This window comes from Bubalus kerabau, chromosome 18, assembly GCF_029407905.1.
Source record: "Bubalus kerabau isolate K-KA32 ecotype Philippines breed swamp buffalo chromosome 18, PCC_UOA_SB_1v2, whole genome shotgun sequence".
Taxonomy (NCBI): domain Eukaryota; kingdom Metazoa; phylum Chordata; class Mammalia; order Artiodactyla; family Bovidae; genus Bubalus; species Bubalus kerabau.
The window spans coordinates 60795249-60820651 of NC_073641.1; the positions used below are offsets into that span (position 1 = coordinate 60795249).

Consider the following 25403-nt stretch of genomic DNA (forward strand, 5'->3'; position numbering starts at 1 on the left):
GCTGCTACACAAGGGCTCTGGGCCATGTCTCTACCTCCAAAACACTGCTCATTCGAAATTGAGACTTATTAACCAGGTATTTTATAGCAGTTTTACCTAAAAGCTTCATTTTAGCTGTGAGATTAAAAAAAAATGTAGATAAAACAAGTCCTTTTTCAATGCACGTCTCTAGAAAAGAGAAAGTCTTCTTTTTTCATTTCCTAGATGAAGAAGGTATCTTATACGAATGTTCATGAACGAATCAACTCAGAGTTTCACATGACTTCATTGATGACCAAAGAGCGATTTATCCATTCAGCTGCCATGTATATGTGCACTTGCATGCATGTATACTCAGTTGTGTTCCACTCTTGGTGAGCCCATGGACTGTAGTCCACCAGGCTCCTCTGCCCGTGGAATTTCCCAGGCAAGAATATTGGAGCGGGGTGCCACTTCCTCCTCCAGGGGATCTTCCCGACCCAGGGATTGAACCCATGTCTCCTGCATCTCCTGCATTTGGTAAGTGGACTCTTTACCACTGAGCCACTTGGGAAACCTTAGCTACTATAAATCATTCTAAAGAAGACAAAACATTCTCGTTAGTATAATTCATGTGCTAAGAGCAATAAACAACTTAGACATATACCAAGATTAATGTGACTTCATCTCTGTGCAGGAGTCCCAGGTACACCAGCAAGAAATTTCACCCTGACTTCTCTCCTACTCATTTCATGGAAAAGTTTCCTTGCAAATTAATCATATGAAAATCAGTCTATTACTCTAATTGTTTTGTTTCTTTAGAAAGGGAGAGGGGAAGGGCAGGTGTCCCAAATAACAATACTCAAAACCAGGCACCGCTGCTCAGATCACACTGATGTTTAACTTCAAGGCCGTTCTAGTGGAAAGACAATCAGGAAGCCATGCAGAAAAAAAAACAGACAAGAAGATCTGGCTCTAGAACACGTGGCAAGAAGGAAATGATTTGAGAGAATAGCACTGAAACATGTATATTATCATATGTGAAACAGATCGCCAGTCCAGGTTTGATGCATGAGACAGGGTGCTCGGGGCTGGTCCACTGGGGTGACCCAGAGGGATGGGATGGGGAGGGAGGTTGGAGGGGGGTTCAGGATGGGGACACATGTACACCCATGGAGGATTCATGTCAATGTAGGGCAAAAACCACTACAATAATGTAAAGTAATTAGCCTCCAATTAAAAAAAAAAAAAAAAAAAGGAAAACTACTGAAGGAAAGCTGCAAGGCGAATATGAAAAACAGACATTACCATACTACAGCTGAGGCAGCTACCATGGGCAGACACCATGCCGGGCCCGTGTGTAAATAATCCTACTCAATACGATGATCTAAGAAGCACAGATTACTATCACAAAGATCAGAAAATTCATAAATATAAGCAACCAGGCCAGCCGTCTGATTCTGCCCACACGCTTTCCTGGATAGCACTCTCTCCACACCTGGGAACGTGTGGTCCTGTGACTGTGTGGCCAAGGGGTAGCCAGAGGCTCCTTCATATTGCAGAAAATGTGGGATGGTGGTGGACTGAGACAGGAGTCCCACAGGGACCACCCCCCTCCACTGTCCAGGACTGTTTATATCACCCTGAAACTAACAACAAATTATCAGACTCAGAAATTAAGAATAAGCGAGCCTGTAGGTAGGTCCCACCAAATTCTCACACCCTGAACCTTCTGATGATGATCGCTGATCTCTTTGTTTGGCTTAAGCCAGAGTGCTCCCACCTCTGCAGGCCCCCTGGGGGCAGCGTGGCTCTTTTCCAGTCACTGGAGGACCTGAGTGGGCCTGGAGAGGAATCTCTTTGTTGCCACTGCTATTTGGACCACTATGAAATCTTCCTCCGTTATCACTTGATAAATGCATCATCTCTCTTACCTGCTTATTAAATGAACCAAGAACAAGAAAATGGCATTTCCTATCGTCCAGAATTGTAAATACAAAGGCAAATCCAGGAAATGAAGTGAACTGTGTTCAGTGGTTCTAGGGTCACATTAGAGAGAAACAAGAAGATGCTGGAGAGGTACTATATTTTGTGGGGAAAGCAGACAAGATGGGCAGAAAGTGATCATTGTTGGAGCCTGAGGACAGGCACGGGGCGCCTGCTTCTCTCCAGTGCTGTTTACGCAATTCCTAGGACAAAGTTTTGTGTCTCTGTTTAAAGTGGGTCATCAGATGATCGACAATATACGTGTATCAATTTTTCTATGGCATCAATGAAAGAAAAGGCAATTTTTTAATATTTACAGTCAACACAGATTTCAAGACCAAACAGCAAGTTGCCAAAGTTATATCCAGAATTCCAACAATGTAACCGCGTTTAAAGGATCACCTGGATGGAATTCACCTTGTTCATTTAAACTCCACCACAAGCGTCATTTGGGGGGCAGGGACCCCTTTCTTCTTGTGCACTGCCCTCTGTATCGCGCGCTTTGTAATCATTAGCACAGCACGTGCCACACAGTGAGAGCTCAGTAAGAGGTGGCCACGAACTATGCCGTATTTATAAGTGACAGAGCAGTAAATAACTTCTAAGACTCTTTCCAACTCTATGATTTCAACAGTTCAAGGAAACACCAGAGTAAGACAAAGGGGGAAACTTTTTCCACATTTTTAACCCGATTAAGGGGCCCATTCATGTGTCATCCATGACATGTGATAGCTTTCCCACAAAGGACACCCAAGAACGCGAAGAAAAACCCAGGAACTCCCTCCGAAGGTCAGACCATCCAGACCAAAGCTGACCTGCCACAGCCATGGTGAGGAGGGGGTCAGCAGAGGACAGGGCTGTCTCCCAGGCTGGTGTCAACCTAAAGGGGTTGAGGGCGGTCACCAGCCCCCTGCGGTGGGCATCTGTTAACATCTACCTGCACCCTGAGGATCCACGCAGCAGTCTCGGATCAGGGCCCCCACCGCCTCTGTGCCACTGCTGCCTTGGGCACCACACCCTCACGTCCCAGCCCGGGGGGGCACCCCACCCCACCCCACCTCCCGAGGAACTCGGCCCTTCCCACCCAGCACCCAGGAGGGAAAGTGTCACAGGAGGGAAACAGGGAGCAAGAATGCGATTCCATCATGGCAGCGCCTTGCTGGGACCCGTGCTCCAGGGGCCTGTTTTCCCAGGAGGGGCCCAATGGATGGCGAGCGGCCAAGCCCCCCGCACTCACCTGGGGATACAGGCCAGGTAGGAGATGAGCCTCCGGAGGTCCTCCTGCCGTATTCTGTCATGGTTGCTGCGGGCCGGGAAGGTGAGGATGGGACCCCCGCGCTTGTCTCTGCCACCTGCAAACAAACACATGCACACGCTCAGACACCAAGGGGAGGACACGGCTCCTGAGGCCCGCGGGCGGCCGGCATCGCCACCGCCCGCCCAGCCCAAAAGACCTTTGGCAGGGCCACCCGCACGGGGAGGGTGTCCCAGAACCCTGTCTCCTTCCTTCAGTGGGTCTGTTCCCTCCCTTCTTCAGTTCTATGGTTGGAGAGAAAAAGGGTCACGTTCACGTGCTTCCTTTGCCTTAAACCTCACCTCCTCACACCCCTCTCTGTCTCATCCCCTCCGTCTCTCTGCATCTCTTTGTCTCTCTGTCTCTCTTTCTCTGTCTCTCTCTTCTCCAGCACTTTAAGTACTCTCTCCCTGACATTCTAAGCATTCTCTTTACTACCAACCAAACGGCTTTAAATCTCAACAGGAAAAAGACAGGATTGTTCACCAAACTCTGTGGATGATGACTTCAGAGAAGCTGGGATCCCGGATGCCCTCCCCTCTCAAGGGCAGTAGCTGACCCCTGTGGTCAAGCTGCCCCACGCTCTCCAAAAAGCCACACAAAAAAACAAAAGCAAGAGGGAGACATTGGCACAAAGAATTTTAAAGCAGAATGAAATTAGCTTAAGAACTTTATAAAGATTTCATTACATATTAAGTACAACTCTCACATGACAGGCCTTTGACAAAAAGGTAGAAATATTTCTCATTAACATATATACAACCTAAGGAAGTCTACGAGTATATCTGAATATTTTTGATGGAACTGCCACATTTATTTTATTATTTCTATCAAGGGTCTCAGAAAAAAACACAGAGAAAGAAAACTGTTGTTTTCCCAAGTGTATACGCCATTTAATTTTATAGCTCGGTCATGTCGTTTCAGAAGTATGGTACTGAGATCGCAAAATCCAAGCTACAATATGAAGCTTTTCATTATTTTCTCATCTTAATTGTTTACCTATCAGCAAAGGTAAATGAAAATGCAAACAAAACAAACAGGAGACCAGATTCTTCACTTTACGGATGCTGAAAACTTATTCAGCAGAAGATGTTGGTATTTTAAAACACGTTTTGCCAACATGGGTTTTTACAATGTCCTAGGATGACTGACAGGCTTCCCTGGTGGATCAGCGGAAAAAAAAAAAAAAAATCTGCCTGCAATGCAGGAGACACAGGTTCAATCCCTGGGTCAGAAAGATCCCCTGGAGAAGGGAATGGCAACCCGCTCCAGTATTCTTGCCTGGAGAATTCCATGCACAGGGGAACCTGGCAGGCTACAGTCCATGGGGTCGCAGAGTTGGACACGAGTTCCTCCTAACAGTAATGACACTTAATGCTGATTCTGAACGCTTAAACTGACCCACGTGTACTGTTAAGTCATGCAGTCCAGAAGAGTGTTAAATTACTTATAAAATCAGTAACTCAGATATTAAATGTGGTCAACAACTAAACCACAGCTGACACATGCTAGGTATGGCATCGAGAGCTCTGATCTAATAGTCACAACGATCCTGTTTGTTTCCTCGTGTCAGCTTGATCAGGAAAGACACTGAGGCTCAAAGAGCTTAAAGAAAGTCCAAGGGACTGTGCCAGCATGTCACAGCTGGGCTCTTCGCCCTGATGAGAACTTGTATAATTTTCAAACTAGTGGCTTTAGTTCTTCCTAAGTAATAAAAATATCAGAAGGAAAACTAAATGATGGGCTCCTGGGCCTTTTATATGAATGAAAGGTACTCTTAAGAGGGTAAAGTGGTACTGCTGTAAATGACAGAGTATCATTACGAAGTTATCTTCTAAAATACCAGATAGTATTTTGAGGGGAACATCACTGGCTGGAGTTTTTTTTGGAATACCTCATGTCTCCAAGATAAGACAGGTAACAACTGCAGTATTTGTTTCCCAATATCTTTCATTCTTTTCAAAAATGAATCAATCTCTTCGATCAAAAATATTCTACATCAACATATACTACAGAAATTTGAGTTTTAAAAAATATCTATTTGTATTAACACATTCACCCCACGTTTGGTAATCAGAACAGCATCGTACATTGCTCAACACCACTCTGAACTGCTTTTAAATGCAACATAATGTGTGGTTCATCAGGAAGACTGAATACCCATGACCCCTGCTCGAATGGCCCCCCTCGGGGGGTCTTCATATCTCTCAATGTAAGCAAGGTGGGCTTCAGCATGGCTATGAAAAAAAGCAGAATCCACAATCTGCCCATCAAAGACAGTCATGGGGGAGTCAGCCCGTGTGTGCACACTGCACACAGCCATGCCACTCACTCCAGGGGGGAGGACGCAGGCGTGTGCAGAGTGCTGGCCGCCCCTGTGAGCGCTCCAGTGGCAACCAGGGACGTTCCTGGGCTGGTGGTGCTGAGCAGGACCCGGGGTGCTGCCGGCAAGCTCACGAACGGGCCCTCATTCGTGCCGTAAAAAGAGCTTACCTAAACCTGAACTTGAATTTTAAGATAGAGAGGGAAAAAATCAGTTTGTCTTTTTTCCCTTTCGCATTCGAGTTTCAGTAAACTCACCATGATTATTTTAAAGTGAAAGTGAAGTCGCTCAGTCGTGTCCAACTCTTAGCGACCCCATGGACTGCAGCCTACCAGGCTCCTCCATCCATGGGATTTTCCGGGCAAGAGTACTGGAGTGGGATGCCATTGCCTTCTCCATCCCCGATTATTTTAAAACTTCATCAAAAATCCCTTATGAAGTAAAAAATGGCATATGTGTACTTCGTCGAGTCCTGCTCTTTGTGACCTCATGGACTGTAGCCCATCAAGCTCCTCTGTCCATGGGATTCTCCAGGCAAGAATACTGCGGTGGGTTGCCATTTCCTTCTCCAGGGGACCTTCCTGACCTAGGGATTGAACCCGTGTCTCCTGCACTGGCACGTGGATTCTATACCACTGCACCACCTGGAAAAATGGCATATTCGCCACTGACGAATTTGATTATCTGCTTTCACTTGCAAACCTCCCTGTATGGGGTGCATCTTCTGATCCATGGTGTGTCCATCAGTGACAGGCAGGTGCCAATCATCCAGGGACCCCTCCCAATGGGGTTAAAACTTAAAAATCTTAGAACCAATGAAATATACTAGTATCACTTCAGAAGAACGTGGTCTCTAAACCTCGGAGAGCTTAAAAATCAGCTCCACAGATGTCTGTTTATATTGTATTTCCCAAGATTTAACTTGGTTGCCAATGTCACAGAAGGTACACAAATGAAAATACTGACCGGGTTAGGAGCAGAAAAGCCACAAGCTCACAGTTCTTGCTTCTGAACTTATAAAATTAATGACATTATAGCTCATAAAAGCTCCATCTACCAGACATACTCTGTGTGTCTGATGTCAACTCCCAGTCTCATGGTGAGGCGGGACGGACAGAGTCCCACTTTGGTGGTGGTGATGTGGTTTAGTCCCTCAGTTGTATCTGACTCTGTGCGACCCCAGGGATTGTAGCCCACCAGACTCCTGTTTCCAGGGGATTCACCAGGCAAGAGTACTGGAGGAGGTTTCCATTCCCTTCTCCAGGGGATGTTCCTGACCCAGGGATTGAACCCAAACCCCCTATATTGCAGGCAGATTCTTTACCGCTGAGCCACCACGGAAGCCCAAGTCCCACTTCACAGATAGGAAACTCAGTGATAAGAAAAGGGTGGGAAACCCATTTCCTGCACCTACCAATGTCTGTCTACTAAGCTGTCTAGGAGAGTTTCACAGTCTCTGCACCTCTATGAAGAACCAAAAACCAACAGCTTGTTAAGGATTATCTGTCTATCCAAATGCTCAGTTAGTAAAAAAAAAGAAAAGAAAGAAAAAAAAGTAAAGTTTATGTTCATAATGACACTGAATTACTTTCATTTCTTATAAAAACTGCATTCGCTTTGCCATTCCTTCCTCACTGCTACATTTTATTTCTGTAACCCCCCATTACCTTCCACTAAATGATGCCCTTTACACATTCTCTCTGTCTGCCCCTGACTAGATCAGAAGCCCCTGTGTTCAATCACTGACGTCTTATATCCTCTCAATTCCTGGTAACAGACTGGCACGTAGGAGGTACTCAATAAACATTCAATGGAGGAACAAACTCTTTTTTATATTCCAAACAAACTTAATTAACAGTACCTACTATCAGGTACCGGCAAGTTAAAAAAGGAAATGCCTGATGAACACTCCTACAGAAGCACAAAGGCTAAATGAACTGAGGTTTATTTTAATATTAAAAAGAAGGCAGGAAAGGTCCTGCATAATAATAGCTATAAACGTCTTTGCGACACCTCTCCTCACCCCGGTGACACTCATTTTCCTCTTATAAAAGGTAACTTCAGGGAACTTGTGACCACAGAAAGAGTCAGATTCAGAGTCGCCCTTTTTTTTTAAATGAATAAATAAAAAGTCACCTTTTACCCAAGTAGAATAAATTTTTTCTGTCTTTTTTGTTAATTGAAGTATTAATTAAAGCTCATAATACTGAGAACAAACTTCTTTTTTAAGAAAAGCTTCTTACTTTGAGAAGTATAATGTAAATCTCAATGAACAGACTATATTTTTCTCTGCATGGCCCTCATCTGAATTTCTGGTTTCCAATACCACTGAAAATGGTTCTTTACTCCCCTCTAAGGAATAATAACTCACTGACCATGAAAAGCAAACTTTTCCAAAGCAAAGCTCTGAAAAAGTGTGGTTCGTGAAAGAGAAATTATGGCTACTATTAAGTCTGCTATCAAAGCTATTGGAAGGGTGTCCACCGGGCCCCTGCTCGAGGCCATCATGGGGCCAGCCCTGACCTTCACATGCTCACCGCTCCTACCTCGTTCCTGCTGAGTCCTGGGAATCAGAAACTTGCCTAAGACAACCTTAGGACAACCTTAAGACTCTGTACAGCGTATGGGGGCTTCCCAGGTGGCGCTAGTGGTAAAGAATCCATCTGCCAATGCAGAAAAAGCAAGAGACGCAGGGTTCGATCTCTGAGTCAGGAAGATCCCCTGGAAAAGGAAATGGCCATCCACTCCAGTATCCTTGCCTGGAAAATTCCATGCAGAGAAGCCTGGTGGACTACAGTCCAGGGAGTCAGTGTCTGACACGACTCCCTGAGTCCGACACAACTGAGCACCCACGCACAGAGCATGCACGCACAGTGTATGGAAGGCCTCCAGAGGTGCCCGACCTTCCAGTTGGGTCACTGGCCTCAGACGGTGCTAGAAGCTAGCAAAAATACATACAACTGATAGGAGGTCCTCTTTACCTTTCCAAGAAATGCAGAATTTTCTGCAAAACTGAGACCACAACTAAGGTCAGTGGTCACCACACTAACAGTGACACTCTAGGCAATCAAATCCTATATTCCTGTCAATCCCCCAGGTCCAAAGGTCAATGTTCACTCTGCCCTGGAAAAGCTACACTGAGAGAGTAACTCATCAACAGACAACTGACGGGATAAACTACAGTCTCTGCACACAGGGCTTCCCTGTGGCTCAGCTGGTAAAGAATCTGCCCACATGTGGGAGACCTGGCTTCGATCCCTGGGTTGGGAAGATCCCCTGGAGAAGGCAAAGGATACCCACTCCAGTATTCTGGCCTAGAGAATTCCACGAACTGTATAGCCCATGGGGTCGCAAAGAGTCGACAAGACTGAGCGACTTTCACTTCTGTACACAGCAGCGTTATGTACAACTGTGAAAGGAATAAGGAATCTCTGTTTGTTCTGCTGCACACTGCTCTCTAGATTGCTGTTTTAAAAAGAAAGAAGCAAAGCAGAGAAAATGGTGCAGAACAAATCACTGTTTGGTCAGGACGGGGTGGAGGAGGCAGGGTCGGGGGAGGAGATAAGAATAGATGGATGGATAGAAGGACACATTTAAAAGAATAAGAAATAAACTAAAAACCAAAGAAAACCAAAGCAAAAAAAGGTTATCTATTGAAGAGGAAAGGTACAAGGCAGAGAAGGCAGGGAGAGAAACTAGATTTGAGTACACCTTATTTTTTTAACTTTTATTTTATTTTTTTTTTAGTTTTTAACCCTCAAATGATGTATATACATTTTACTTAATACTGAAGCAAGATTGGGTGGTTGTTTTTTAAGCCTTAAAAATGTAAAGTAAAATAAGATAAATGATCCTAAGTTTCAGGTTGGGAGGAACACGACCCACGGGTAGAGGAACTATTTTGTGTGACTTTAAAACACAGGAGGGCTGCTGCACACTCTTAGTGGCACATATCCTTAGGATGGCAAAAAGAACAACTGCTGAACTGCATCTGGTCTTCATACTATGGTGACACCATCCGTACTACAATGTAGGTAGGTAATTAAGTTGATGAGGTAGGAACTAAGATGTTTAGCATAAGGAAAAGACAAGGAGACAGAAATATAAAATCAAAGAAAAATAAAATACCTGTAATTCTATATTTGACCTGGAAATGTTAGTACAAAGCCCTGACATCATTTCTCATTTAGAAAACATATATATATAAACACACGTACGATATCTGACTCAGAAACGTGCCCCGCCAGAAGAGCAGCTTCCTCAGCACCTTGCACTACGCCCCACGCAAATGAGCCAGGACACTTTAGAGAAACGGCTGATTGCAGACACGGAGCAGGAAACAGATTCAGAGGGGCCTGAAACATCCTGTCACATCAGCAGAGAGACAAGCTCTATTACCACAGTACCTGGATTTCAGAGCCAATCTGAAGAGGCTCCCACTAGCCAAGGATGAAAAAAATTTAACTTCATAAGAAAATATATATACACAATGGAAACATCAGATATATTTAAAATCAGGAGCTCAAAATGAAAAAAATCTCAGCACTTTTTTATGTGTCTGAAATGACTAATGATTTTTTTTTTTTTAATTTGCCTGGAAATAAAGGTCAGGAATCAATCATGGATTTTCCTTTTCTGTATGAACTCAGGGAAACCACGAAGCTGACAATGGGACATTTCTCTTTATGGAATATCCAAGTTGATACATGAAGAAAAAAGGGTAGAATTAGGATATTATGTGTGAGTGCTAAGTCACTTTAGTCATTCAACTCTTTGCGACCCCATGGACTGTAGTCCTCTGTCCATGGGACTTCCCAGGCAAGAATACGGCAGTGGTTGCCATTTCTTTCTCCAGGGGAGCTTCTGACTCAGGGATTGAGCCCATGTCCGCCGCACTGCAGACAGATTCTTTACCACTAGTCTCACCTGGCAAGCCCAACTAGAATATTACCATTTTGCAACCCTAAGAAAGTACTAGATCTAAGCAAGAAATATCAATGAATGCTAAACATCATAAAAGAGACACCAGACTCTCCCAATAAAACTCCTAGGAGAACTACCCAACACTACCCATTAAAATACTTTGTCTATTTCCTACAAAATCTAAGTTAAGTCTAATCAAGCAGCAAGATCCAGCTCTTAATTCACAGGAAACCAAGGGCAAGGAACATGTTAAATGAGCACCCAAGGCTGCAACCAACAAAATGTAGGGTAATCTACAGGAAAACACTGCTTCCTCACTTAATAAATAAACATAAATGAGTAAGACAAAAAGAATGAAGAAGAGAGGAAGAGCCTCAAGATTAAAAAGATACATCAGACACATCAACCAACTGCAATGTACATCCTGGAAAGACAAATTTATGAGACAACCAGGGAAACATGAATACTGATTAGTTTTTAACGAGCTATTATTATTAAAGAGTTATTAATTCCCTTCTATGTCTATTAATAATAAACAGGATTTTTAAAAAAGATTTTCAAGGAACATAGATGAAACAAGTTTATTGAAGTGATCCATGGATTCACAGAAATTCATTATACTAGTCTCTCTCCTTAGGGATGTTGAAATGTGCCATGATAAAAAGTTAAGGGATAAAAAAAAACGGAGGTTGCCTGTGAGTTCTTTTAAGGCCCAAACCCTAATGGCATAGGAACATGCAGAGGCTGACATTATATATGTATGTAGGGTTGGCCAAAAAGTTCGGTCAGGTTTTTTCATCACAGCTTCTGGAAAAACCCTAACACACTTTTTGGCCAACCCAATATATACACATACATTAAATGTGCACACATGCAGGACATTAAATATATGTAATACACTAAATATGCAAACTATAAATATACCTTACATACATCCAACACTAAACTACAGGGCGCTTCTGTTACTGCCCCTCCTCCTGACTTCACCAGACGTTAGATGTGTCATTTCACCTCATTTACTTCCCCCTCTGAATGGGGAAAACAGTTCTGTGCTATCTCACTTAAGTGCAATGAGGACTACTTTTCCGGGTACCTGGAGGTGAGAATGAGGATCAGATATATTCAAGTTCAAGGCATCCATGCTGGCTTCTTAAGAGAGCTTGAGCTCATAGGTATCTCACAAAATCTCTGATCCTTTGGCCTGCTTTTTCAAAGCCCTGTTAGTGCACTTTGATTTAATTTACTAAAAGTCATTCACATGGAGAGCTTTTACAAAGTTACCATAATATTAAATACCCCTGATGTCTTTTAAAATGGAGTCAGAGCAAAAAGTACATCAGAGGAGTGGTGGAGGAACCTGGGATTGGGAACAGGGCTCTTTGGGGGCCGATGACAGTTTCTTTTCCCTTCCTAAATAAGATAACAGCAAGTTTAAGGCAACAGCAAGGACCTCACGCTACTTTAACTGGCCAATTCTGGTCAAAAATTAGGAATACTGCAAAACTGTGGTGTGTGTGTTATGCTAAGTCACTTCAGTCGTGTTAGACTCTCTGGGACCCTATGGACCATATAGCCTGCCAGACTCCTCTGCTCATGGGATTCTCCAGGCAAGAATACTGGAGTGGGTTGCCATGCATCAAGAAGGGCTTTTTCCCTCCCCTTTCACTTTTTTTTTTTTTTAACCAAGTTTTTCCAACAATCAAAAGTATCTTCTTCACAGACTTAGAAAACTAATCTTTGGTAGCTGGTGGAGAAGGCAATGGCACCACACTCCAGTACTCTTGCCTGGAAAATCCCATGGACGGAGGAGCCTGGTGGGCTGCAGTCCATGTGGTCGCTAAGAGTCGGACATGACTCAGCGACTTCACTTTCACTTCTCACTTTCATGCATTGGAGAAGGAAATGGCAACCCACTCCAGTGTTCTTGCCTGGAGAATCCCAGGGACAGGGGAGCCCGGTGGGCTGCCGTCTATGGGGTCGCACAGAGTCGGACACGACTGAAGCGACTTAGCAGCAGCAGCAGGGGAAGGGATAGTTAGGGAATTTGGGATGGTCATGGACATACAGACTGCTGTGTTTAAAATGGATAATCAAAAAGGACCTGCTGTACAGCACATGCAACTCTTCTCAGGGTTACGTGCCAGCCTGGATGCGGGGGCGTGGGGGCTGGCGGAGGATGGACACATGTGTATGCGTGGCTGAGTCCCTTCCCTGTTCATCTGAAACTATCACAGCATTGTTAATTCGCTAGACCCCATACAAAATAAAGACGAAAAAGTTAAAAAAAAAAAAAAAAAGTGTCTTCTTTTCATGAACCTCTTACTTTTCTATTAACCTTTCAAAGTCACTTTGAGTTAGATTTACTTCAGCAAAACCATCAAACAGTGTTCAACAGGGCCCAAGAAACACTATGAGACAGAAAGCGAAATAACATTAGCAAAACACCACAGGAAGCTGCGTCCTAAGTATATATTCGTCCCACACGCTGAAATGACCCACAGAACATATCAGAGCAGCTAGCCGTGCTACAAACTTTAAATAAAATGTGTTCAAGAGGAGACATCAGATCAGCAGAGTGTGCCTGTTTGAGAAAGATAAAAATTTATCAAGGGAAACACATCCAGGAAAACTGTCTAAAAGCACGTGACAATCTACAGATATATTTGATACTTCCTGCTCAAACATAGCAGAAAACTCCTGCAAACCTCTCTTTTGTAACACGTGAGTTGGTGCTTGTCATTGTTCAGTCACTCAGTTGTGTCCAACTCTTTGTGACCCCATGGACTGCAGCACACCAGGCTTCCCTGTCCTTCACCATCTCCTGGAGCTTGCTCAATCTCATGTCCATTGAGTCAGCAATGCCGTCCAACCATCTCATCCTCTGTTGTCCCTTCTTCTCCTGCCTTCAATCTTTCCAAGCCTCAAGGTCTTTTCCCAAAGAGTGGGCTCTTCGCATCAGGTGGCCAAAGTATTAGGAAAAGGTATAATACCCAACGACTGTTCTGTTCAGGCAGGAGGGAGCCTCTGGGCAGATGGCCCAAAAGCAGACCCTCTATGTGCAGAGGAAGGGCAGGTGAGTGCCCCAGAGCCTGGGAGACTAGTCCAGAGTCTGTCTTCACACTGCAGGAGGGCCAGGAGTCCCCAAAACCAAGGTCTACTGTTCAGCGGGGGACCTCTGGCAGGGAACACGAGGGCTTTCCTGGAATTCCAGGACCGGGAAGAAAGGTGGGAATTCTGGACACCTCTAGATCTGGTCACATTCCCACCACCTTTGCTGAGATGATAGACCTTGAAAAATCAGTTCTTTTACTTAACTGACTGGGGAAGGTAGTCAAAATGTGTTGAATGACAGACATGAACATGTTGTAATTACCAATGCTATCTGACCAACAATGTGCCTGCCAGCTAGAAGAAAATGCTTTGGGCAACAAATTCTTAGGCCAACGCTACAAGAATAAAGCAGTTAAAAATCCACTGAAATGACAATGCTGTTATGTTATGATGGGTGAGTTAGTTTATAGTTTAGTATTTTGGACTCTGACATTGTATCAAGGTACAAGGAACAATAAAGCAGATAAGAAAGTTAAACTTTACCTGAAAGGTATGCAACTTTTTCCTTTAAAATTGGCAAAACATCCATAGCTTTCATTTCATCGTTTTTTCGAAACCCTGAAAGACAAAGGAGAAAATACAATGACTGGGTTGCTTGAGTGTCATTTAATTTCTGAACCATCCTTATCTCCAATGCCAACACAGCTGCTTTCTTTACACCCATGAAGTTAACTTTTTATTCTATGAAGGAAAGTCCCTGATCCTTCTCCTTTAATGAGGAAGAACAACTTGCAGATGCAGACCCCGAGGCTCCCAGACTAAGCAGGCTCTCTTGGTCATTTCCAGCCTTAAATAAAGAATCAGTCCCCAAAAGACTAGATGTGAAATCAGTCCAGATTGTTTCACAAATCTTCAGTTGTAATTCCATGATTAACATAAACAGTAGCAAATAAAGTAGCAACATTGTTTAAAAAAAAAACAACTATGATTCGTGGCACACTAAATCCTCTAGGGGGAGCTCAAAGCCACATCCTATCTGCGAATCTGGTTAAAAATAAAAGTGTCAGGGAGGAGAGCAGGGATTATAAATAGCTGGGGACCGGCCACCGCTCCCTCTTGGCTCTGTCCTTCCAGGTTTTCTGGGTCATGCCCCCCTGGAGGAATGTCACTGGCGAACGTGCCAAGATGGCCTGGTGTCACCTGCCTCACAGGGTGGCCCAGGTCCCTCTTCTCACATCAAACCAGCTCTCCCCACGCCCCCGCCAACGTCGCTGAAGGCCAAGTGGAAATACTCTGGCCAGGAAGCCCAGTTTAGGACAAGCCAATGTCCATCTAAGCCAAGGGAACCCTGGCAGCCCAAACATGTCCGGCCGAAACTCGCCAGGGTGGCTGCCCACACGGGAGTTTGGGGTCAGGATGTTCACACCTGTAATAATGTCTCAGGATTTTACTCTTGGAGGTCTCTACAGGGGTCATCTGGGTTCAAGATATTGGCCATTCTCATCAAAGTAGTGACTGTGGGCGGTTCAAAAGGGAGGGGACATATGTACACCTAAGGCCGATTCATGTTGGTTGACGTACGGCAGAGGCCAGCATAATACTGTGGAGCAATTATCCTCCAATTAAAAATAAATAAACTTACATCTAAAAAAAAATTTTTTTTTAAACCCAGTAACTGTCATTCATGGCAGAGGAATCTCTTGAAAAAAATTAAAGACTACTGCCCCAACCCTATCTTCCTGTCTGTTTTTGTCAAAACAGTATAAGGAAAGGATCCAAACTGTGAGTTGGTAATAGCCAATGGAAGGCACAGACCTGAAAGCTCTTGGTAAGAAAAATGCTCTTGGTAAGTGATCAGAGTTTCCATGTCTCATGTGCCTGAGCGGTTCCTACAGACCAGCCCTGCCACAGGGCTGAAACCTGTAAAAACCGCCTGTCTCAAGGCACAGACAGGAGAGGGACCAAAAGCAGGATAGAGGAAGTCCCTTTATAAGGACTTGAGGGCAGGGCCCGGCCTAAGCCACCTGGAGCTGCTGAAACAAGTCAGGACACAGCTCAGGGCGACCTCGGGAGCTCCAACCAAGAGGGGAAACCATGAGTAGCAGAAGGGGAGCCTCAAAGTGTGTGGACAAACTTGGCCCAAACCTCTGTGCTTGCAGGTTTAGGGCAAGCTCCCTGCAGCCCCGACTCCAGCTCAGGATAAGGACCAGGACCTGACTCGAGGCCGGAGTCCAGCCTGCTGAGACAAGGGCACAAACAGCAACCACACCAGCCCCTTTGGGAGAATTCGAACAGGATCTAGTCTCTACAACCTATTATTCCCAGAAGCAAAGAATGGGTAGATTAGTAACAACCCTGTCCACAGAATACCTATGTAGGAAGAACCCAGTTTAACAGGATGCAACTAGTCGCAAAGAGTCCAACCCAACTCAGTGACTAAACAACAAGAAAATCATGGACGTTGAAATGTCCAAGGGCTTAGCACATTACCCAGCTGGCTGAGAAAGAGCTCGCTCGACACAGAACCCAGGCCTCCACATTGCCAGCCTCTTTTGCTTTCCATTATACCTCGCCTTGGAGAAGGCGATGGCACCCCACTCCGGTACTCTTGCCTGGAAAATCCCATGGACAGAGGAGCCTGGTAGGTTGCAGTCCATGGGGTCGCAAAGAGTCAGACATGACTGAGCGACTTCACTTTCACTTTTCACTTACATGCACTGGAGAAGGAAATGGCAACCCACTCCAATGTTCTTGCCTGGAGAATCCCAGGGACGGGGGTGTGGGGGGGGGGGGGGCCACTGGTGGGCTGCCGTCTGTGGGGTCGCACAGGGTCGGACACGACTGAAGTGACTTAGCAGCAGCAGCATACCTTGCCTTGCACTGGCAACCCACCAAGCTTTTAAAACAGGGGCTATTTATAAAAGGCAAGACAGGAGCCAAGCGGTTTATAATTTCATCCTTAAGCTTCCTTCAAAAACCCTTGAATGGACGCAATATCGTCTCAGGAGTTTATTGCCCATCATTGGGCGGTTCACTGTATGTGTCCACAAAGACTGACGACATCCCAGTTGCAGCTGATATGAACATGGATGGCAGCGGGGGAGGCAAATACAAAGAGGAATCAGGCACCATGGCAGCCTTCCTGGAGACGAGCTCATAAGTACCTGGAGGGCAGGGCGCGGGATGGAAAGTTCTGTGAGCCGCACGTGGCACCCATGTGGCAAGGAGGAGCAGATCAAATGGCAGGATGCTCGGAGGGAGCGAGCCGTGGCTGCGGATCCTCAATCCCATGGGGATTTGAAAAGAGGATTCCCTTCCACCACCACCAGATAAGAAAACGCTGCTTCCGGCCGTTTCCTCAACAGCCTGTGCCCGCAGGCGCCCCAGCCAGGACAGGGCAGAGCCTTCAGGGAGATGCCACTGACACGGCTGTCCTGGGCTCCACACCACAGCAGAAGCACTGCCTGTCATACAACCCTCAGCAAGAAGAAGGTCCCGATTCCTGGGCAGGGACCCCAGGAGAGGCCAGCGTACTTGACAATTCCTGCCGACTCTAGGCTACAATATTTATTAATGACCTTGATGGCGCGAATGATGCTAGTTAGAACTGCCATGTTCCGGCCGCCGCACAGGAAGATGATTGTACTGATGGGAAAACAAAAGTGAAGGAAACGAAACAGCCTTCACCTGCCATGCCCCACTGTAAGCCACAGACTGGCTCCCGTGGATCCTCAGTGTCTTAAAAGTAGCTACTCTAGCCAACCAGTTCCTGAATAGCCTCTCTAGATTAAGTAAGATTCACCATTTTTCCAGAGGAAGAAAGACATGTGAATCAATGGCTAAACTGGTGTGGAAATGTGTTTATTATGATATATGTACATGTCCCAACATAGACGAGAATGTAAATTCTAAATAGTTTCACTGCAATATTTTTGTTGAATATGCCACAGAAGAAGAGATGTTACTGTTTTTAAAAATTGACAGTGAAAACATCTAAAACAGAAAACAGAAAAAACAAAACAAAAAAGAGAACCATAAAACTAACCACACCAAGACACTGAGTTTGTGGCTATTATTAGGCAGTCACCTAAGCATTATGTTTAACCCGGTTTCCATTTTTAAAAACAGGCAAAAGACAGAGGCAGCCTGTACACACACACTAAAGCCAGATTAAATATATCATGTAACTTTCAATAAAAAGCAGGAAGAACTCAGCCATGAAATGTCCTCAGATCAAAAGGCAGATTCTGTTCCAGGCCCTGAAGAGCTATTTATGAAAATGGAGCGCATGACTACAAAAAACTTACAAATAAATGGCTTCTGGGCTATTCCAGTGATTCCAGACTACACTACAGATAGGATAACTCCTACTGCCAGGCTTCCTGATACATAAAAGGACCAAGCTGTGGCTCTTAAACTTGTGGAACAAAGGATACACCCAGCAACCATGCTGGAAGCACACGTCTGTCCTTCCACACTCTCAGCGTTCTGGGGAGAGGACTGGTGAATGCCATCTCAGAGGGACAACTGCGAGACCCCAGACCACACCAGTGCCACAGACCACGTGACTCAGCACTTTACTTCCAAGGGCCGCCAAACTTCACAGAGAGAGTTTCAGGACATTAGTCCTGAATATTCACTGGAAGGACTGATAATGAAGCTGAAATTCCAATCCTCTGGCCACCTCAGGCGAAGAGCTGACTCACTGGAAAAGACCCTGATGCTGGGAAAGATTGAAGGCGGGAGGAGAAGGGGATGACAGAGGATGAGATGGTTGGATGGTATCACCAACTCGATGGACATGAGCTTGAATAAACTCTGGGAGTTGATGATGGACTGGCATGCTGCAGTCCATGGGGTTGCAAAGAGTCAGACACGACTCAGCGACTAAACTGAGGACAGGGCAAAAAAAGAGAGAGAGAGAGAGAAAAGCAACATGAATGGGGATAATAAACAGAGGTAAATGGCCAAAGTCAGAGGACGTGTAGTTGTTGGACTATTTCGTAAATTACATACTTTTCCAATTACACAGGCGGTGCTGGAGAAGACTCTTGCAAGTCCCTTGGACTGCAAGGAGATCCAACCAGGATCCTACAGGAGACCAGTCCTGGATGTTCACTGGAAGGATTGATGCTGAGGCTGAAACTCCAATACTTTGGTCACCTCATGTGAGGAGCTGACTCACTGGAAAAGACCCTGATGCTGGGAGGGATTGGGGGCAGGAGGAGAAGGGGATGACAGAGGATGAGATGGCTGGATGGCATCACCAACTTGATGCACATGAGTTTAGGTAAACTCCGGGAGTTGGTGATGGACAGGGAGGCCTGGCATGCTGGGATTCATGGGGTCACAAAGAGTCGGACACGAATGAGCGACTGAACTGATACTGAAGTGTGTGTAGAGAGACTGGACACTTGTTACAATTTAAAGTACATTTTGTTGAGACAGAGAAGCCCATGTGAATTTTAATGAAATGCTAGCTTCAGGGCACAGTGAAGATGCAGTCAGCCAAAGCTCACCCAACGTCTTCTTGGTGCAAAGGGTATGTCGCAGGGGAGGCCTAAAAGGCAGGCAACAACTGCTCTCTTAAACCAAATGTGAAAGAAATTTGACCAGAACGTTCATATGATAAACGTTCATATTACTCTAGATCTTGAGGTTTCTTGAATGCTAGTGGGAGGGGGGCGGGGCACCTACAAATCTGATTTCATCATTGTGAACACAAATGTGCAGTTAGTGGTTGATGACCTTCCTTCCTCGTTCCTTTGGTTTCAGTCAACACAAATAACAACTTTTCCCTCAAGCAATCATATGTGAATATTCGGAGATTTTAACATTTCATTTAAAAATATCCCAAACCCCGTCCTCCAGGTTCAGCATGATGTGACTTGCCAAAATTGATTCTGCTATCACCTTTCAGATTGCTAGTTAGCTCAGCAGTCTCTTGATTTGTGATCTGTTTCAATCCCCCCCACTTCCAAATTATCTACATTCCGTAAAGTGACTTGTATTACGTTACCCATCAGGAGGACCGCTTTTCCCCTCTCTTCCTCTAAATCCACCTGCAAGCCAGAGGACACGTCTGTTTCTTTCCCTGCTGTTTCCCAGATGGCAGGCACAGGATGGTCAATGAACATGGGCTGAATGAAGGAATGAATGAGCGGACGAACGAACTAACAGAACATACTTCTCCAGCTTCTTGCCCCTGAAACCCCCCAAGAGGCACCCCGGTGTTCCCTGGCACTTTCTGTTTCAGGTTTGTAAACTATTAAGCTCGGTATTGTTCAGATGCCTATAGTATGACTTACACTTCTAACAAGGAAAATTAACCTCTGGGTCCTAAGAGTAAACATTCCACAAGTTATTCAACAATGGAAAATCTTTTAGTTGTACCAATGGTCTGAAACTCAAACTATCTAATACCCCACTGGTCGAATCAACTTATTTTTTACCCCTCCACTCTACAGGGAGGTACTGCATTGTTACTCTGAACAAATACCTTCTGAAGCGAGTCACTGCTGACCAGAATGCTCACAGGCTTGGTCACTTCCTTGGTATCAGATTTTTTAAAAACAACAAACAGAAAAGGAAGAGCCACCTGCCCCCCCCCCCAACGTGTTGTTATTTTTTTAATTTAAAAAGTAAGCACCACAGAAATATTTTTACAATGAGCAAAAAGCTTTTATGCCGCACATCATCCCAACAAAATTTATGTAGCTGTTTTAAAAAGAATTAAGATGAAGCAAAGCAAATGAGTTTTAAAAATGAATCAAATTTTTAAAAGTCTAAACCAAAACACAGGTTAGTATTTTCCCTCCATATTTCTCCTGGGACTACTGACATATATTAGTAGTCATTTGAAATTATACCTAATCCTCTAACTACATGAGTCAATTCTTTTTTAAGTAAAAACAGTGTTAGGGAAAAAAAAATACTGTCATTTCTTCCCCATTTGAGCTGTAACCAATGAACTGGCACCTTGTTCTGAACAGCCCACCTCACCTCCTTCACTGGGATTTGTCCCTAAAAGACAAGGCAAACTGCCCTGCTCATCCATTTTCAGTTTTCAGAGGTTGCATTTGCCCGTCAGCCGTTCTACTTTAGTATTTACTAAGTGGGAAACCTGAAAGTGGGGGAGGACTGCAAAGATTCCCATCCTTATAAAAACACAGCTTGTGGCAGCAAAAAAAAAAAAAAGTATTAATAAATAAAGCAGCATCTTGAAAGAACAAAGAAAAGCAACGTGCAGCAGTAAGCTGGAGGGTTCCTATTAGTACGGAGTCTTGGTGGTGATCACCTTATTTTACTCATTACTTTATTTAGGGGAGAGCCGCGCGCGCACGCACCCTAGAGCACAAAGAGCTGGGTGATACATCTCTGCATCAGCGGCCGCGCGCACGCGCAGACAGAGGTGACGTCACCCTTTCCAGGCAGGCCGTCCGCAGTTCCGAGTCCGGACCTTTCTCTGCAGTGCCTGCAGGATTAGTCACGGATCACGGGGAGCGGTGCCGCGCGGGGCACGCGGTTTGCGCTATCAGGGCTTTTGGCCCGGCAAGCACTGAGATCAGTGCTGCGTAGGAAGGAAGCTGTAAGCCTGCATCCTCTCTGAAGATGTTGGGGCGGGGGGCGGGGGAACAAGGTTGTAAATCAAATGCTGTATGTATCATTTTTTACTAATATATAAAAAATCAAAACAATGCAAGACATATTATTTTTCCATATATCTGTAAGTGCAGTCCACACACACAAGACCATTACGAGGGTCGACACGACTTAGCAACTGAACAGCAGCAGCAACAGACTGCATATAAAGTGAAGTGTTTATACCAAGAACAGGGACATGTTCACAGGCCACCACGCAGGAATATGGATGGGGTTTCATACTGCAGCATTATAATTTTTACTTATAACCTTTATGGTTATAATAACTGTCAGGCTCACTGATTTATTCCTTCACATAATTTTAGAAGCAATAGCCTGTAACATCATACTGCGAGAGAGGTTTGATTGATTCGAGGCTGTTAAGAATGTTTCAACTTAAAAGAGCTCTGACTTTTAATGTCTTGAGCACAAAATACAGAAAAACAAAGAAAAATAACCACATACACAAAAAAGAAACCATAACAAGAATATTTTGACTATTATACATACTTTACTGTAATGGAAACATCTGTAGAATTTTTAACATTTGACGATTTAATTACATGGTAACTGTGTTAGAGGTTAATTTAAAAGCATAACTAATAGGCCAATGAAAGGAAATATTCCAACAGTCAAAATAGGAAGAGGAGTACCAAAAAAAAAGGAGTGGGGGTGGGAGTTCTACAATCTCATAAATCAAAAAAGATCCATGTGCCCAGATGTGCCACTCATCTTTGCCTCCCCGGGGGCCAGCACGGGGCCAAGCACAGAGAAACCTTATCCTCATGTCTGTCTGATGCCAAGAGAAAGAACCCGTCTGGCTGTGTTTATGCTGGTACTGCCGGAGAGGTCTCTGGGGGAAGCTCCCCCAGGCTGCATCTTGGGACCTATCACTCATGCTAAACTACATTTACATTTACACACACACACACTTGCAGACATATAGCTCTGTGTGCTGACGGACATCAAGTAAGATTTGCTTTACACAAGGAGCAGCCTCTCAGGAAAGCTGTTTAAAAAGTTAATTTGCAGCCAACGAGTAACAGTCATACAACCATACAACTGGATCAAATCAACCAAGGCTGAATGCTAAAACGCAACTTCTTTAATCATTACAGCAAACAATCCATAAATGGTAGCACCCTAACCATCTACCAAATAAAAAAATCTAATAGACATGTATATTTTTTTAATGCACATCACAATCAAATTCTGTAAAAGGCTTTGGAAAATAAAGCTATAAATCTACTCTTTCCCTTAAATATCTTTTTGATTATTACCTACAAAAAGGCTCTCGATTACAGAGAAGTGGTATAAATGGGTGGTATTAAAACTCCTCTTGGTATGCACTGATTTGCTCTGATCTGGGGTGACTTGCACATCCAGCGTAATCTAGGGTCCTTTTGTTGAATTCAGTGTGTTTGGCAAAGCAACATGAGTAGTAAGGCTGTACAGTGAGAGACACACAAGTGTGGAAAAATGCAGCGACAGGAAATCAGAATGAGAGATGTGGTCTAAGATGTAGGATTTATGGGGAGAGATGGTTGTGGTCAGTCTTGGCTGGAACAAAGAGGGGTGGTGAACCAGTGGGCAGGTGCCTGGGGTACGGTCTTCCCCAAATATCTAACCCTGAACTCTCACACATCTTCCCAGACCTGGTCCCCACGGTGTGGGTCCCAGTGCAGTACCGGGCCCTACAAACCACCCACCGCACGACTTAACCAGGAACCCGGGCTGGCCCTGCCCCCATCCTCTCCTGCACACTCGGGAGTACTGTGTCCACCAGCCAGCATGACCCTTGCATGTGTGCCTCCAACAACCTCCTAATGGATGCTCACGACTCCCTGGGATTCATTCTGGCACCCTCCCCCTGAATGCACATCTCCCAAATCCACTCCCCTAAAATTCGCCAGAGGCTACTGTGAAATGAAAATATCTCCTGCCATATTAATAAACAAGACTTGTCACCACCATCAGCGATTTCTGGTCTCCAAATGTGAACGAGGGCTCCCCAAACTGAGATCCAGCAGATGCCGCCAGCCCCCACGGTGACTGCTGAGGAGCTAGGAGAATGCAAGCAGCAAGATGATCAAGGAAACAGGACTGGCCCGGAGAGCTGAGCTGCACACGAAAGGAGTGAATTCAGGGATCCACTGCCTTGCATCCTCAGCTGCACAGAATGCTATAAATTCCTTAACTTGATACCTGATCTTTGATGTTCAGACTGCCTGCTCCCTTTGTGCAAATTGCATAGAGCCTGACTTCCCACCCCTACCTCCTTAGAGCAGTTTTCTCAGTTATCTTCTCCTGCACTCAGAGTCCTAAATATCCCCACCAAAATAAAATAACTCTTACTTTCAGGTTGTGACTGTATTTTTTAGTCGACACGTCCAATCAAGTCCAGACTCCGAGACGTGGCACAGAGGTCCTCAAGACCTGACGTCCGCTTACCCCTCAGTTCAGTTCAGTTCAGTCCTCAGTCATGTCCGACTCTTTGCAACCCCATGAATCGCAGCATGCCAGGCCTCCCTGTCCATCACCAACTCCCGGAGTTCACTCAGACTTACGTCCATCCAGTCAGTGATGCCATCCAGCCATCTCATCCTCTGTCATCCCCTTCTCCTCCTGCCCTCAATCTTTCCCAGCATCAGGGTCTTTTCCAATGAGTCAACTCTTCGCATGAGGTGGCCAAAGTACTGGAGTTTCAGCTTCAGCATCATTCCTTCCAAAGAAATCCCAGGGCTGATCTCCTTTAGAATGGACTGGTTGGATCTCCTTGCAGTCCACAGGACTCTCAAGAGTCTTCTCCAACACCACAGTTCAAAAGCATCAATTCTTTGGCACTCAGCTTTCTTCACAGTCCAACTCTCACATCCATACATGACCACTGGAAAAACCATAGCCTTGACTAGATGGACCTTTGTTGGCAAAGTAATGTCTCTGCTTTTGAATATGCTATCTAGGTTGGACATAACTTTCCTTCCAAGGAGCAAGCGTCTTTTAATTTCATGGCTGCAGTCACCATCTGCAGTGATTTTGGAGCCCAGAAAAATAAAGTCTGACACTGTTTCTCAATCTATTTCCCATGAAGTGATGGGACCGGATGCCATGATCTTTGTTTTCTGAATGTTGAGCTTTAAGCCAACTTTTTCACTCTCCACTTTCACTTTCATCAAGAGGCTTTTTAGTTCCTCTTCACTTTCTGCCATAAGGGTGGTGTCATCTGCATATCTGAGGTTATTGATATTTCTCCTGGCAATCTTGATTCCAGCTTGTGCTTCTTCCAGCCCAGCGTTTCTCATGATGTACTCTGCATAGAAGTTAAATAAGCAGGGTGACAATATACAGCCTTGACGTACTCCTTTTCCTATTTGGAACCAGTCTGTTGTTCCATGTCCAGTTCTAACTGTTGCTTCCTGACCTGCACACAGATTTCTCAAGAGGCAGGTCAGGTGGTCTGGTATTCCCATCTCTTTCAGAATTTTCCACAGTTTATTGTGATCCACACAGTCAAAGGCTTTGGCATAGTCAATAAAGCAGAAATAGATGCTTTTCTGGAACTCTCTTGCTTTTTCCATGATCCAGCGGATGTTGGCAATTTGATCTCTGGTTCCTCTGCCTTTTCTAAAACCAGCTTGAACATCAGGAAGTTCACGGTTCACATACTGCTGAAGCCTGGCTTGGAGAATTTTGAGCATGACTTTACTAGCGTGTGAGATGAGTGCAATTGTGCGGTAGTTTGAGCATTCTTTGGCATTGCCTTTCTTTGGGATTGGAATGAAAACTGCCCTTTTCCAGTCCTGTGGCCACTGCTGAGTTTTCCAGATTTGCTGGCATATTGAGTGCAGCACTTTCACAGCATCATCTTTCAGGATTTAAAAGAGCTCAACTGGAATTCCATCACCTCCACTAGCTTTGTTCGTAGTGACGCTTTCTAAGGCCCACTTGACTTCACATTCCAGGATGTCTGGCTCTAGGTGAGTGATCACACCATAGTGATTATCTGGGTCGTGAAGATCTTTTTTGTACAGTTCTTCTGTGTATTCTTGCCACCTCTTCTTAATGTCGTCTGCTTCTGTTAGGTCCATACCATTTCTGTCCTTTATCGAGCCGATCTTTGCATGAAATGTTCCCTTGGTATCTCTAATTTTCTTGAAGAGATCTCTAGTCTTTCCCATTCCGTTGTTTTCCTCTATTTCTTTGCACTGATCACTGAGGAAGGCTTTC

At 44.8% G+C, this 25403-nt stretch overlaps 1 protein-coding gene across 3 annotated transcripts in view; it reads right to left on the minus strand.

Annotated features, from left to right (window-relative positions):
• TRIO (trio Rho guanine nucleotide exchange factor) overlaps window positions 1–25403 on the minus strand; it is a 363130-nt gene that overhangs the window by 218541 nt on the left and 119186 nt on the right. For all 3 annotated transcript variants that reach the window (XM_055555138.1, XM_055555137.1, XM_055555139.1), the window contains exons 2-3: window positions 14079–14153; window positions 3182–3296 (exon numbers count right to left, since the gene is read on the minus strand). In XM_055555138.1, the coding sequence (XP_055411113.1) occupies window positions 3182–3296; window positions 14079–14153 (190 nt within the window). The remainder of the gene's footprint in view (window positions 1–3181; window positions 3297–14078; window positions 14154–25403) is intronic.